Source organism: Bos grunniens, chromosome 10 (assembly GCF_055505025.1).
Source record: "Bos grunniens cultivar Pamir isolate PY7600 chromosome 10, Bosgru_T2T1.0, whole genome shotgun sequence".
Classification (NCBI taxonomy): domain Eukaryota; kingdom Metazoa; phylum Chordata; class Mammalia; order Artiodactyla; family Bovidae; genus Bos; species Bos grunniens.
The window spans coordinates 31,205,749-31,218,593 of record NC_141174.1 but is presented as its reverse complement, the minus strand read 5'-3'; the positions used below and the strand labels follow the sequence as shown (position 1 = coordinate 31,218,593).

The window sequence follows — 12,845 nt, the reverse complement described above, 5'->3', positions numbered from 1 at the left end:
TTTGTCTTTGACTAGTTTAGTATTCACTTCTAAAATGATTTTATTATTTTATTTTAGATTCTCTTCTGGGTTCTTTCACTTCACTTCTGAGTTTTTCTAATCCAGATTTCTGTTGTTATTTTGTATCTTGTATCATTCTTAACATCTTTTTGCTTGTTTTGAAATAATAGGTTTATGGTTATGGTATGTTTCTTGGCAATGTCTTTCTGATATACTTTTATTGCTCGCAGCAATATTTCTGTCTCTCTTTCATGCATGCATAGTTTGTTTAGCTTTGTCTGGGATTTTACCTCAATACTTTTCTGTTGCTCATTTTTCAGTGAAATTCTTCTTAACTTTTAAAATGAAAGTGGGTGTTGGGGAAGCTTTTGTAATTTCACAGATCTCCCTCTTCTGCTGTTTATATGTACTGTTAACAGTTGTAGCACTTATTTTCTGAGATTTCCTGACTCTATTTCCTTCTTCCACTTCAGTCTGAACTTTCTCTTTTATTTGCCTCCTTTGTCCTTATCCTGTTTAATTTTGACTTAGCCCAGCAATTTCTTCTCCAAGAAGGATTCAGTTCTCACCGGAGCCTGGTGGGGTAGTTTGAAAATTCATAGGTGCTAGACTGGTCCAGCCCCTTCAGACCTTTTTACTGTGGATCTCATGCACTCATCTGGTATCAGAGAAGGCAAAACTCCCACTTTCAACTGCACTCAGTGTGCCTTCAGATATTCCACTGAATATTGGTTGGCTATTTGGGGGCTCTCTTATTCTCAGGCCTGTCAGATGATGCCCTGATGCTTCCTTCTTCCTCTCACATCAACATGGACACCATGTAGTCTTGTGGTTATTGGTGGTTTATCCCCACCAACTTCTTTTGGGACTTACGGGGCTACCTTCTTATGTAGCTTTATTATAAATGTTGTCCATAGGATTTTGGTCTTATTTTTATTTTCTTTTTATGTGGGGATTCAGAGAGATCGAATACCTATGCTGCCTCTGCCTACATATTTTCCAATAATCAACTTTGTATGTATGTTTAATATTAATTATATTTATCTCTGTATCACAAAAGGCTATGCCCTAATTTAATCACTCACCTGATACTTTTATCATCTTCTAAGTTTTTATGTTTGCCTTTAGTTTATCTCATTTTTTACCAGCTAAGCCACCAGGGGCTCAGATGGTAGAGAATCTGTCTGCAATGCAGGAGACCTGGGTTCAATCTCTAAGTTGGGAAGATCCCCTGGAGAAGGCTACCCACTCCAGGATTCAGGCCTGGAGAATTCCATGAACAGAGGACCCTGGAAGACTACAGTCCATGGGGTCGCAAAGACTTGGACATGACTGAGAGACTTTCACTTTTACTTTTCTCATTTTTACTATCATTTTCCTTAACTATGTCTCTAACATGGAGAGTTTCTATACTTTATTGTATGCTAGGCATTAGGTTCTACTAGGCTGCAGAAAGTAAACGGATGGTTACTATGTATTCATTACCCTGCCTTTGCCTTGTGAATCAGAATTCCCAATCTATGACTGTTTATATAATGAAAGACCTGGGCTTCATAAATGGTAGAGATACATTATATAATTTTTATAGATTTTTTAAAAATTAAAAATCTAAGCAAGACATCCACATAAGGTAAAATTGAAATATCAAAAGCTGTATGTCTGTCATTCATTCACCTGAACTATCAGGAAAGGAGAGTATCCAAGCCAAAGAAATAGGAACAGATTTTTCTTTTCTCTGAAAATAACTATACCATAGTCAGAGTTGGCCAAGGAGAGAGAGACAAATATGTATGGCTATTTGCAACTTTATAGATTATAGAAATAATACTTCTGTCTTACCTTTTCCAATGACAAATTTAGTGTTAAAATATTTCTAATGCCTCAAGACAGCTAATCTACATTTAGAGATTGAACTATTATCCCTAAAATAGTTTAAAGAGGTCTTGTCAGTTTTAATCTTTGTAATTTGGGCTGAATTGTACCATAACTTACAAAAGATTTAAACCAAAACGCAAGAAATACTAAAATGCCAAATTCTCCTGCAAAACTGAAAATATTATTCCTTGAATATTTATGGAGTGTATGAAGTCTCTTTTATATTCTGGGAATATAAAAAAGTGAAGCTCCTACCCCTGTTTTCAAGAAGATAGCTATCTTTATATAATGAATTGTTCCCAAATGCTAATCAGCATGCAAGTGTCAGAATTTGGGACAAGTTTTTAACCATTTTTTGATGAAAAATGGCAAAAGGTGGACCATGTAGTAAAATTTTATAAATCTAAATTTATTTAATTTAAAAGACTGTTCTAAGATTATATCCTTAATACTTTCTACTGCCAAATATCCTTTTTTTCAAGAAATTATAATGATAGTAAATTATAGGATATTTTTTATTATGCTTACTTATAATAACAATCAGTAACACTATTTAATTTCCAGAAACTTTTTAGATTTTAATGATCTGAACACTCAACTGTTGAAACCTGAGTCATTGTAATAGGTGCTATTACAACAATATGAGCTATGCATTATATAGCAGTAACTAATTCTAAGGTGAATTCAAATAATTAAGTTATAAAGAAATCAAATTTATTTTTAATTTATAGTAATATTATTTTTATTTTTATAAATATGTTGCAAAATATTTTCTTCATGTTTTCTTTATCACTTTCTGGTTCTGGGTCTGAGGTAGTATATACTTTAAAAGAAAATTTTGTTTGCACTGAATAGAACTAGCAAATTGTTTTAAAGATTTCTTACAAGTTAAGTAAAATAAAGATCTAAATATATAAATGGCCAAAGATGAGAAAGACAACAAGCGAAAATATAGCTAATATAGATACAGGCTTCCCTGGTGGCTCAGACAGTAAAGTGTCTGTCTGCAGTGCGAGAGACCCAGGTTCAGTCCCTGGATCAGGAAGATCCCCTGGAGAAGGAAGTGGCACCCACTCCAGTATCCTTACCTGGGAAATCCCATGGACAGAGGAACCTGTTGTGCTACAGTCCATGGGATCTCAAACATGGAAAAGGTGTGCAACTTCATTGGTAATAATGTAAATTAAAATAAAGCAGGTAGGTTGGTGGATATTTAAGGAATGAGCATTCTCAAATCCTATTGTTGGAAGAAAAAACTGATACAAACTTCCTTAAAACTATTTGGCAATATTTATCGAGTGCAGAGTACATCATGAGAAACGCTGAGCTGGAAGAAGCAAAAGCTGGAATCAAGATTGCTGGGAGAAATATCAATAACCTCAGATATGCAGATGACACCACCCTTATGGCAGAAAGTGAAGAGGAACTAAAAAGCCTCTTGATGAAGGTGAAAGAGGAGAGTGAAAAAGTTAGCTTAAAACTCAACATTCAGAAAATGAAGATCATGGCATCTGGTCCCATCACTTCATGGGAAATAGATGGGGAAACAGTAGAAACAGTGTCAGACTTTATTTTTTGGGGCTCCAAAACCACTGCAGCCATGAAATTAAGACACTTACTCCTTGGAAGAACAGTTATGACCAACCTAGATAGCATATTCAAAAGCAGAGACATTACTTTGCCAACAAAGGTTCGTCTAGTCAAGGCTATGGTTTTTCAAGTGGTCATGTATGGATGCGAGAGTTGGACTGTGAAGAAAGCTGAGTGCCGAAGAATTGATGCTTTTAAACTGTGGTGTTGGAGAAGGCTCTTGAGAGTCCCTTGAACTGCAGGAGATCCAACCAGTCCATTCTGAAGGAGATCAGCCCTGTGATTTCTTTGGAAGGACTGATGCTAAAGCTGAAACTCCAGTACTTTGGCCACCTCATGCGAAGAGTTGACTCATTGGAAAAGACTCTGATGCTGGGAGGGATTGGGGGCAAGAGGAGAAGGGGACGACAGAGGATGAGATGGCTGAATGGCATCACTGACTCGATGGACGTGAGTCTGAGTGAACTCCGGCAGTTGGTGATAGACAGGGAGGCCTGTTCCTCCTCCCCATGCGGTTCATGGGATCGCAAAGAGTCAGACACAACTGATGCCATTACTGCAGTATAGGCTACTGTTTAGGTTTTCTGTAAGGATTACCAAAAAGCATGTAAAGTACTTAAAGAATCAGAGAGAGAAAAAAAGAACTGTAAATACAAACCATGATCCTTCTAGCATCACTTCTATTTGTATGTGTTGCAGTATAACCTTGAATATTTGGATGCAAGTCATAACCATGTGATAACCCTTGAAGGATTTAGAGGTCTGATGAAACTTAAGCACTTAGACTTGAGCTGGAATCAACTGAAAAAATCTGGCGATGAAATAAATATGTTATGCAAACATACCACAAGCCTTCTCACTCTTGATATTCGACATAATCCATGGCAAAAGGTATGTAACAGACATGTTTATAAAAAAGCAGACAATCACTTTTATTTCAAAGCTGTTTTCTCACAATTATTCAATAATACCCAGAAACAGGCAAACTGTCTTTGTCTCAGTAGAATTCCTTGAAGTATTTTGTAATTTGAATATAATGTATCGATCAAGTGAATCAAATGTTACTATAGAAAAGTTTTTAATTTCACATCAGCTTTTTTTGCAGCCTCTAATAGTTTGAGAGTATTGTGGTCTTAAGAGTATCAGATGTCATTCATTGCCATTTGAAAATCTTTAGTTTTCAAATTTTATAATGTAGTATATATAGCTCAGTGTGCTAGAATCCTACTGTAGTGAGGTATAGGAACCAAGAATAATAGAATACTATACTGTGAGAGAAACATACTATTAAAGGGGGAACAAATTTGTCACATTCTCCAATAAACCTAAATTATAAAGTCTTATATATGTTCTGTTATCAAAGGAAATTTGAGCACTGTTTTTTCTCATCACAAACATATGTAGATTCATGCTAAGAAATTTCGATATTCAATGATTATATTGAAGAGTATCTCCAAGTATTTAAAATAAGCCCCAAGTTTATAATTTCAAGAATGCATCTTTTCTTGCTTTTCAAAAATATATATAGACCCTGTTCAACATTTCAAAAAGAGACTAAAAGCATGATTGTTTCTATTACATTAGCCATATTACTATGTTTATACTGTTGTATTTCTCCTTTTTCACTCCATAAAATCGAAGCATATTTTTCTTTTGCCAAATCAGACTTCCTGATTGATCATAGTAGAGCTATAGCCATGCTGCCAAATTAAATGTCCAGAGCTGAAGATCTGTATTGGCTCACCCAATTGGCTGAGTAGCTAACTGCTGATCTAGATAAACAGGAGGCACTGCAGTTTTTTGAACACTTTTCATCACTGTCACTTTTCAACAACTAGTGGGATTTCCTCCCTTCACAACAGTAGAAGTATCCAGCTTCAAACAAAACAGATTAATTCTTAAATATAATTTAATATCAACTATTATTTAAAGAATTAAGTTAGGCCTTTATTTTTAGACATATATAATAAAGTAGGAGGTGCATAATTTGAATTATGTGGGAAGGAATGAAGAAAAACTCCTTTCCATGTCATAACACTATGTAATATTTTGTAAAAATTAACTTTTATTATTTTTCCCAAGCCAGCCACATTAAGGCTGAGTGTTATTGGCAGATTAAAGACTCTTACTCATTTAGATGGAGTCCTCATTTCTGAAGAAGAAGCAACAGCAGCTATGAAATTTATTTCTGGAACAAAGATTACTCAGGTTGGCTTTTACTGTTTAATATTTCTTGTTCTATTTAGAATATACAAATAATATTTCCTATACTCTTATTTCATTATTGAGATTTTGTATTCTCTCTTAGCATGCTAATGAAAAAGTTCATCTATAACAATCATATCACTTGAAAATTTTTTTTCTGCTTAAATGTATCCTATTTAAATACCAAGTGGTTTTATGGATTCTCATCCCTGGACACTACCTCAAAAATACCTCTAGGGTAACTGTTTTTTTCCTAGTCAACCTGAACTCACCAGAGTCCTTTCTAGAGCCTACATGAAAATAAGCAACTTTCTGTGGATAAGGTAAGCCTAGAGACCTTGAGAAAGAATTTAGTGACTTATTTACCTAGTATTGATATTATATGTGTCTGGCTGAAAAAAAACAAAACCTATTAACTTGGGGAAGGGGAAATACCTGTATTATCCAGATTAAGAATGCTACTTTAACTAAAGTTGCTTCAATATCCTTAATACCTCCACTCTAGTTATCTAGGTATTTACTTTCTGTAGAATATTTGAATGTTAATTCCTTAATGTAATGTTTAATTTTGGATCTGTTTAAAGTGAAGGAAAGAAACTTTTTTGTTGATCAAAATATCATTGACTCCTAAAGAAGACTTGGGGATTTACCCTACCAGAAATCAAAACTTGCTAAAATCCTGTAAGACAGTGTGGATTTGGCAGAGTTAGACAAATAGACCAACACAACAGAATATAAAGACCCAGTGTAGACCCACACATACATGGAAAAGTGATAAATCACAGAGCTGACCGTATAGATTAGGGAGTCTAGTCAATAAAAGGTAATTGCCGGGGTCCAGCCCCAGTGGATCCAGGGAATTCGAAGCGGGGACGGTGGATCCAGGGAATTCGAAGCGGGGACGGCGTTGGCGAGGATCAGGAAACAACTGCTTAATTAAACGTTAATTAAGGATATAAAGAGTAATAGAATAAGGATAGCTCAGTGAGGAAATTCAGTGGAGAAAAGAGGCTGAATAATTCAGCCAGAAGGTAAGAGAAAGAACAACATGGTGAGACCAAGTTTCGGTGAACAAGGCCCGCACTTTATTTTCCAAAGTAGTTTTTATACCTTAAGTTATGCATAGAGGATAATGGGGGAAGGGGTAGAGTCATGCAGTAAGACGGGCTTTCTTCCTGCAAACTTATCATATGCAAAAGTTTAGGTGATTTGCATCATCTTCTGGCTCGGAGGCCTTTTCCTCTAAAGGTGATTATTCTAAAGTCAGGCGCCAGCCTCCAAAAAGTATTAAAGTTGCATTCCTACAGAGCAAAGGTGTGGTGGGCTATAACAAGAAAAAGAATTAACTCAAGGGTCCCAGGTTACAAACATTAAACCTACTATTTACACCAATTATATTAATCAATACACTGCCAGGGACACAGCAGGTAAGGGATATGGAGACTTAGCAGCAAATATTGGCCCAACAAGTGAAAATCCCTTCACCAATACAATTTCTAATCAATCTTTTGACTGCTCAAAGGAATCTGTATTTAGACAGTTTAGAACATCTTATGCCTCTCACAGTTTGGAGGCTCTGAGCAATCACATGTGGCCGGAAAAACCTATTCAGGCAGGCTAGAGGACTTCCAAGGGAGTTTGTAGGTTGAAACACTGTCACACCCAGGAATTATTAACTGGAGCTGTAAGCTAACTCTTTTTTCAGAGAGAGGTAGTGGGGGACAGGTGAAAGCACAAAGTAGAAAGTAGGCAGACTCTGGTTTTGGGGGTAGATTGCTCGAGAATTTCCAGGGAGACTCCTGAGGCTTGATCCCGCCTTTGCGTATGCCAAGCCTCCTTCCTCATGACCTTTGCCAGGGGCGGAGCTCGCTCCCCGCAGGTAATGGGATAAGTGCATTAAGGTTTCACTGCAAAAAGCAAAACCAAAATATTTTAAAAGAAAAGATCAGAAATTATCATTATAACCTTGAATTAGGGAAGAATTTATTATGTAAGAAATAAAGAGCATAAACTATAAAAGATTGGATTCGTCTATCTTAAAATTAATACATCTAATCCTCAAAGGGTAGAAAGTCAAAAGACAAGCTATATACTGGGAAAAGAAATTTGCAACATATCTAATTGACAAAAGTAGATAAAATTAGACAAAATTACACAATTCTTTATATATCCAAAATGTATTAGGAAAAAGACAACCAATGAAACAGAAAAATGAGCAAAAGATTTAAACAGACACTTCACTAGAGAGGAAATCAAAACAGCCAAACAACTTAGGAAAAGATGCTCTACCATATTAATACTCAAGAAAATAAACATTAAAACTTTAATGATCTACCAATTTATGGCCACTATTGGGGGAAAAAAAAACTCTTGACAATACCAAGTTTTAGCAAAGATTTGAAGTAAAAGTTATTACAACTGGTGTAACCACTTTGGAAAACAAATTGACCCTATCTAGTAAAGCTGAATATATACATACCCTAAACCCAGCAAGTTATATACTCCAAAGATACTCTTGCATATGTGTACCAAGAGTCATGCACAAGAATATTCATAACAGCAGTGTTTATGATAGCAAAAAACCCTGAAATCAGCTCAGTGTTCATTGACTTTGATAAGGAAATACTATATAACAATGACATATGAATAAACTACAGCTACAGAATCTCATAGATACAATGTTGAGCAAAACAAGTTACAGAAGAATACAAATATTATTAAATTTTCACAAAGTTCAAATATGTGTAAGACTAATATTTTATTTATGGATATAAACATAGGTCTATAAAGAAAACAAGTAATGGTAGATACAAATTTTGAGATTATTTGATTGCTTCATAAGAGAATTGATTGATTCACTTGAGATGAGTGATGGCTTCTGAGCAGCAGAGAAAAAAGATTAGGATGGGACACACAGGGAGCTTCTAGGGTAGTAGGAATATTCTAGCTCTTAAACTGGCTCCATGGATGAATTACATGGTGTTTGTATTATAATAATCATTTCACAGGTTTATAAATATTATTTTATTATGGTTAAATAACTGATAAAAAATGAGCGAGATATATGATTTAAAGTACATCAAGTTACTGAAAACACTTTAAGACATAGAAAATGTCATATTTTATTCATTGGGCCAGCCATCTAAGAGACAGTTCTTTTAACTATATATAAATGGACCTTTACATAATATTTCCTTATTCATCATGTGTTTTTTTGTCTTATTAGTTCTCTCTCTTACGGCATTCTAGTACTAAAGAAGAGAGACCACGGATTCTCAGCATATGGCCTTCTGCCAAAATTCTGACACAGACTTCAAAGTTAGGACCACATTCACATATGAGTGGAAATTGGTACTTGAAGGTAAAAGCAATTCTATTAAACTTAATGTAAATATCTTAAGTTCAGTTGATTTTAGTCAGCTTTGCCCTTTATGTCATAAAGAGGGTACAGATAGGTAATGGGCAGAAAACTGGGAGAGACAAATTAAAATTGAAAGAGAAGTCAAGTTGTGACTAGCTGTGTCACAGGGCTAGACATCAGGGCTAGACCTCAGTGTTCCAGATGTTCAACTGGATTTGGAAAAGGCAGAGGAAGAGATCGAATTCGATCTCTGCCAACATCCATTGGGTCATAGAAAAAGCTAGAAAGTCCAAGGAAAACATCTACTTTTGCTTTATTGACTATGCCAAAGCCTTTGACTGTGTAGATCACAACAAACTGTGAAAAATTCTTAAAGAGATGGGAATACCAGACCACCTGACCTGACTCTTGAGAAATCTGTATGCAGGTCAAGAAGCAACAGTTAGAACTGGATATGGAACAACCAACTGATTCCAAACTGGGAAAGGAGTACATCGAGGCTGTAATTTAATTTGTATGCAGAGTGCATCATGTGAAATGCCGGGCTGAATGAAGAACAAGTTGGAATCAAGATTGCCAGGAGAAATATCAATAACCTCAGATATGTAGAAGACACCACCCTTATGGCAGAAAGCAAAGAGGAAGGAACTAAAGAACCTCTTGATGAAAGTGAAAGAGGAGAGTGAAAAAGATGGCTTAAAACTCAACATTAAAAAAACTAAGATCATGGCATCTGGTCCCATCACTTCATGGCAAATAGATGGGGAAACAATGGAAACAGTAAAAGATTTTATTTTCTTGGGCTCCAAAATCACTGCAGATGGTGACTGCAGCCATGAAATTAAAAGACTCTTACTCCTTGGAAGAAAAGCTATGACCAACCTAGAAAGCATATTAAAAAACAGAGAAATCACTTTGCCGACAAAGGTCTATCTAGTCAAACTATGGTTTTTCCAGTAGTCATGTATGGATGTGAGAGTTGGACTGTAAAGAAAGCTGAGCACTGAAGAATTGATGCTTTTGAAGTGTGGTGTTGGAGAAGACTCTTGAGGGTCCCTTGGACTGCAAGGAGATCCAACCAGTCAGTCCTAAAGGAAATCAGTCCTGAATATTCTTTGGAAGGACTGATACTGAAGCTGAAAGTCCAATACTTTGGCCACTTAATGCAAAGAACTGACTCGTTAGAAAAGACCCTGAAGCTGGGAAAGATTGAAGGCAGGAGGAGAAGGGGATAACAGAGGCTGAGATGGTTGGATGGCATCACTGACGTGATGGACATGAGTTTGAGCAAGCTCTGGGAGTTGATGATGGACAGGGAAGCCTGGCATGCTGCAGTCCGTGGGGTCACAAAAAGTCAGACACGACTGAGTGACTGAACTGAACTGAGACCTCAACAGTGGTCACTCTAGCACAGGAATTTAGGATTAAGGTACACTACAAAACCAATGGGTAATAAACAAGAGGACTTTAAAGCTCAGAGCCAGAGACCAAGTCAAAAGTTTGGATGGTAAGATAAAAAGAATCAGGAATCCTGGCAAGGGAATAGGGGAACTAGTCAGAATTCACCCAAAGCTAAGGAAAAATGTTCTGGAACATCCACAGCTTCTTCATAAAGCAGCATGCAACCTCTTGCCAAAGGTAGAAACTGAGTTAAGAGAATCTGACCCTTGAAAATGGAAGATATTAGTGCCATTGATTTTATTACAGGATACAGAGATATTTAGCTGTGATGCTGGCTCAGTTATAGTCTTAGCTGACCCTGTGGGCAGTTCTGGAATAGCAATGGCCCTTTAAATCTGTCCTAAGTTGGGCTGAGAAGGCCAGGCCCTTCTTTCCCTTCATCATTGGGTAGGTGCCAACCTGGGAAGGGGCATGACCTTGAGCAAGGCTGCTCTCTGCAGCTGATGCTGTCCCTGAAGGGACTGACAGTTGAAGGCTTTCTGCCAATAGCACTCCCAGCAGCTGAGCCAAGTCCTTCACTACTGGGAAGCTGACTGGCACAGCTCAGTTTCTATAAAACCATCTAAGTCCCTCTTTGAGTTATAATCTCAAAAAGTAATCAAAATTTTACTTTTATGTAAATTAAGAGCTTTGCCATGTCTTTAGTTCCTAAAGGAAATTTTTTTTGATGTTACCACATTTGAATTATTTCATTAGCCTTTTTATAACAGTGAATTTTGATATGATTCAGAAATAACATATAAAGTGAATCATTCTACAGATAACTGCCTTAAATTTAGATGGGCAACATCTTTTTGAAATCACAAATTTAGAAAAACTGGAAAATTTGAAATGGGCTTCATTCAGCAACAATAATCTCACTAAAATGGAAGGCTTGGAATCTTGTGTTAACTTGGAAGAGCTCACATTAGATGGAAACTGCATCTCAAAGATAGAAGGTAAGATGTTAGATAATCCTAGAGTCTTAAAATATGAATGTCTAATTAAGAAGAATAAAAAGTGAGTAACACTAATAAAGGAATTTCTGAAGAGGAAGATCTTCCAAGAAGTCCCAAGAAGGTTTGGAGTAGAATATTCTAAGTCACTTCAGCAGTGTCCAACTTTTTGTGACCCTATGAACTGTAGCCCGACAGGCTCCTCTGTCCTTGGGATTCTCCAGGCAAGAATACCAGAGTGGGTTGTCATGCCTTCCCTCCTCCAGGGGATTCTCCTGACCCAGGGTTAGAACCTGTATCTCTCACGTCTCCTGCATTGGCAGGCAGGTTCTTAGTGCCAGTGGACTTTCATTTCCTCTGCCTTCCCTCCCATCTCTGAACCAGTGTTTACCATCTCTTAAGCCCAGAGTATTCTAAACACCTCTTAGTGGGATCTGTGGTTGGTTACTATATATAATGCACCCAACCAGCTGACTTTCATTTCCTCTGCCTTCCCTCCCATCTCTGAACCAGTGTTTACCATCTCTTACCAAACTTAGCATGTAACAAACTAGGCAGTAGTCAAGATCTATACCATTGCGTATATATTAATAAAATGAATGAATGAGGCATACTTTTGAAAAAGATAAGTAGCCATACACACACACACACACACACACACATCAGCATACTTATCTAGGTATAGAATATTTCTGCATGTGCATTTTGGTAACAGGGTTGTCATTGAGAGAAGGTAAAAATTGAAAACCAAAGCCTGGGAAAGGGGCTTAATTTATTTGTTTTTGAATTGTTTTTAGCATGTGTGTGTGTACTACCTTTTTCATAAAATAGAAATTTTTACTTAAAAAAATTACATATGCAAAACAAGTGTTAATTATCTTTAAAATAGAATGTTTAACATTCGTTATACTTTATTTTAATGGTGATTAACAGTAGTTTATAAAAAAAGTGCTTGATCATAAGAATCACTTAGTTCAGTTCAGTTCAGTCACTCAGTCATGTCTGACTCTTTGTGACCCCATGAATTGAAGCACGCCAGGCCTCCCTGTCCATCACCAACTCCTGGAGTCCACCCAAACTCCACCTCCATCCAGTTGGTGATGCCATCCAGCCATCTCATCCTCTGTTGTCCCCTTCTCCTCCTGCCCTCAATCCCTCCCAGCATCAGAGTCTTTTCCAGTGAGTCAACTCTTCTCATGAGGTGGCCAAAGTACTGGAGTTTCAGCTTTAGCATCATTCCTTCCAAAGAAATCACAGGGCTGATCTCCTTCAGAATGGACTGGTTGGATCTCCTTGCAGTTCAAGGGACTCTCAAGAGTCTTCTCCAACATCACAGTTCAAAAGCATCAATTCTTCGGCGCTCAGCCTTCTTCACAGTCCACCTCTCACATCCATACATGACCACAGGAAAAACCATA

General features: G+C 36.8%; 1 protein-coding gene across 1 annotated transcript in view; it reads left to right on the top strand.

Annotated features, from left to right (window-relative positions):
• LRRC9 (leucine rich repeat containing 9) overlaps window positions 1–12,845 on the top strand; it is a 120,505-nt gene that overhangs the window by 67,078 nt on the left and 40,582 nt on the right. The window contains exons 18-21 of the mRNA XM_086320436.1: window positions 4,165–4,356; window positions 5,548–5,673; window positions 8,897–9,031; window positions 11,253–11,430. Of these exons, the coding sequence (XP_086176562.1) occupies window positions 4,165–4,356; window positions 5,548–5,673; window positions 8,897–9,031; window positions 11,253–11,430 (631 nt within the window). The remainder of the gene's footprint in view (window positions 1–4,164; window positions 4,357–5,547; window positions 5,674–8,896; window positions 9,032–11,252; window positions 11,431–12,845) is intronic.